Raw genomic sequence first — 3,115 nt, 5'->3', positions numbered from 1 at the left:
GAGAACAGCGTTGCTGCGTTTGAGTGCTGTCGAAAATCCGGCAATTCTTTTAGAATGGGTATGAAATAAATGGGCGTTTTCGTACTAACTGAAATAAAAAAAACAATATGCTTTTCAGAATTACATTTAGGAGTTTTGAATGTATTGTTTTTCAGTTTTTTTTTAGTTAAAGTACCACTTTTTGAACTAAACTTAATTATCTCAGCGCCTTTAAATATGTACGTCGGCTAATTCATTTTATAAATATATAATTTTCACGAGCAGAAACGACAAGATGACAATGAAAAAGATTTTTTAAAAATGTAATGTTTCACAGGACGTTTTAAAATTAATAAACCCCTCCCACCTGATGGTGGAGGCTGTCTCCATGGCAACAGGCGGGCTTTGCCGATGTATGATCCTCCTCCCTTGGCATCTCCTCTCCTCTCCACACCGCTACAGCACAGCACTGCGTCACACCCTGGCTGGAATGGAGGACAAGGACAATAAAGGAAATGTACGTACTCTTGGTTTTATTTCTTCCAAACGGCGAGAGCGATGACGAATGGCGGCCGATGGCGACGGCAGGGGGGCCGACGGTCTGTCCCGCTAAGCTATTGTCTCGCGCAGGAGGAGTACATCGGGGAGATTAAGGGCGGCCTGCGACCTTCCATGAAGCTGGTGGTGATGGGGATTGTTGACAAGAAACCCAAAAGGTCAGTGTTTGGGTACCCGTGAAATAAACAAAATGGCCTTGAAATAGTGCCATGTTGTTTGTGATCAAGTTTAGCTGGGAATATACGCACAGGAATACGCTTAGTCTGTGGATAAATGAAAGACAGCTTAGTAAATGTTATCGTGGCATCCTTTGGAAACAATGAGATAATGCTAACCTTTTCATCGTGACAAGTTGGCTCAAGGAATTATTGTGATTTGGAACATAAAGTGCACAAGAATGGAGAGGATACAATGTGGTCTTTTTTTTAAATACTTTTATTTTATTTTAGTTATTTTTATTAACAGTTGGGAGAAATTTCCAGACACAGCATACAATATTTTTATGTAAACTTAAACTTGCAATTCATTTATATTTTAAAAAATATTGTGTAATTTTAGCAGGTTATTTGTTGTGGTTCTAATGTCAGTCAGTCATTTTTTAAATGTATTATTAGTTAAATTCCAGCATATGCTTGTGATGGGAACCAGAAGAGCTGATTCAATTTTGGGAGTGATGAGGTCAGAGGTCAAAGGTCACAAATCGGACCCAGGATTAGCCTAGTTAAGTCAGATGTAATGCATTATGGTGAGAAAAGTAAAGCTCGGGGGTCTAAGAGAAATATGGCGATGCTTTGAATTTGGCTGCTCGGGCTTAAGTAAGTCTCTTCTCTCGGAACGCACCTCGATTTGACCACGGCGTCCGTCGTTTGCGCGTGTAGCATCGAGGTGGTGGTGTCGAGCGCGCCGCAGCCAAAGGAAGCGGACCGAGAAGACCAGGAGGAGGCGGAGACGGAAGGCGACGTGGGTCTTCAGCTGAAGGTCAGCTTCCTGGACAAAGCCGTCCAACGCAACGCCCGGCTGGCGGGAAAGTGGGGCGCCGCTGAAAAAACGCTCTCCTTCTTCCCCTTCGCGCCCGGGGAACCTTTCAAGGTAATTTTTTTTAGCGCCCGCGACCCACCAAAAAAATGCCAACGCCAGCCGTCCCCGCTTCCAAAGGGTGGGACATCTATCGCCGTCAATGGCAGCCAAAGAGTTGAGCTATGCGAGGTAAAAAAAAAAATTTAAAAACCTACGGGCCACACTTTGTTAGAATTTACTTTTTTATTTATTTACTTCTTTCAATTTGTGTTTAATTTAATTCGATTTTTTTAATTGATTGTATTTGACTCAGAATGATTGTTTTGTAGCTTTTTCCATTTGTTTTTATTTTATTATTTAAGTATTTTTTCTCCAAAATGAATTGAGTCGATCATTTTATTTCAAAAATATATTTTTCTTACTTTTCTTTAAAATAACACTAAAATTTGAGGTCAAATAACGGCCGCAATTGGCCCCAGGGTTGCAAGTTTGAGACCCTTGCCCTATGTAAATACGATAAAAACATTTTTTTTTCTAAATCGCCCTGCATATTAAACGTATTAACGAACTATATTAAGACAAAAAAATAGATCGATTTAAAACAGTGTATAACTCAATGGCTGCCTTTGATTTTGGAAGGTCAAACGGGATAAAACGTCTATATTGAAGGAGCAAAAATCTTCATTTTTTTTGTCCTTTTTCATTGTTTTGTGTCCGCATAGCTGGAAATCGTGTGCGAGCACCAGCAGTTCCGCATCCTGGTGGACGGTCAGCCACTGTGCGGCTTCGCCCACCGCCTCCCGCAGCTCGCCACCCTGACGGCGTTGCGAGTCTTCGGGGACGTGCAGCTCACCAAGGTGGCCTAACGCCGCTCCTTCCTCTTTAGGAGGTCGACCGACGCCTCGTGCGAGACAAAGTGCCTTGGCGCGATGTAGCGGCGAAGCGCGTCTTGCGAAAACTAGCGCAGAATGTCAATGGCGTGGACGCCGCTGGACTATTTCTTCATTGTCGTAGATTGTACTTTTAAGAGTGGCCGCGTCAAAGGTCGCGCCTATTTACCTTTGTGCTTTTTATGGAAAGGAAAATCCTTTATTTGCCCAGGGTGACTGACTTTGCTTCCTCGGAATAAAATGATTGCTGTTTCCTTGTAACTTGATGTTTCTTCGTTCGCAAAGTTGCTCAATTACATTTTTACACAAGTTTTTTTTGTGAAGTATAATATAAATGGCTCCGTGTGCATGCGGATGAATTATTTTCATGCCTTTTTTCCCCTAAAATACCTTGACTAAGAGTGGTTTTCACGTCGGCCTCGCAGTTCTGGGGTCGAGGGTTCGATCCCAGGTCGGTCTTCACTGTGTGGAGTTTGCATGCTTTCCCTGGGCTTGTGTGGGTTTTCTCCGGGTGTTCCGGTTTCCTCCCACATCCCCAAAACATGCATGCTAGGCTAGCTGGCTAACACTCTAAATTCCCCCCTTGCTAAGATTGGTTGTGCCCTGCGATTGGCTGTTGCCCCCCACCTGGTGCTGCAGTTGGCTGGGATATGTTCCAGCACCCCCCGCAG

At 43.5% G+C, this 3,115-nt stretch overlaps 1 protein-coding gene across 1 annotated transcript; it reads left to right on the top strand.

Moving 5' to 3' along the window:
• Positions 1–364: 364 nt before the first annotated feature.
• LOC144089990 (galectin-related protein B) lies at positions 365–2,705 on the top strand. The gene is made up of 4 exons (XM_077621265.1): positions 365–496; positions 610–695; positions 1,416–1,626; positions 2,277–2,705. Exons 1-4 carry the CDS (start codon positions 368–370, stop codon positions 2,418–2,420), a joined length of 570 nt encoding a protein of 189 aa, XP_077477391.1. The 5' UTR covers positions 365–367; the 3' UTR covers positions 2,421–2,705.
• The last annotated feature ends 410 nt before the right edge of the window (positions 2,706–3,115 follow it).

This window comes from Stigmatopora argus, chromosome 15 (genome assembly GCF_051989625.1).
Source record: "Stigmatopora argus isolate UIUO_Sarg chromosome 15, RoL_Sarg_1.0, whole genome shotgun sequence".
Classification (NCBI taxonomy): domain Eukaryota; kingdom Metazoa; phylum Chordata; class Actinopteri; order Syngnathiformes; family Syngnathidae; genus Stigmatopora; species Stigmatopora argus.
This window is presented reverse-complemented; position numbering and strand designations above follow the sequence as displayed.

Bases quoted from the DNA above. Each gene is read 5' to 3' on its own strand.
- LOC144089990 (XM_077621265.1), top strand. From the start codon at position 368: ATGGCAACAGGCGGGCTTTGCCGATGTATGATCCTCCTCCCTTGGCAT. The intron at 497-609 runs GTACGTACTCTT...TGTCTCGCGCAG, and splicing joins ACAAGGACAATAAAGGAAAT to GAGGAGTACATCGGGGAGAT. The intron at 696-1,415 runs GTCAGTGTTTGG...TTGCGCGTGTAG, and splicing joins GTTGACAAGAAACCCAAAAG to CATCGAGGTGGTGGTGTCGA.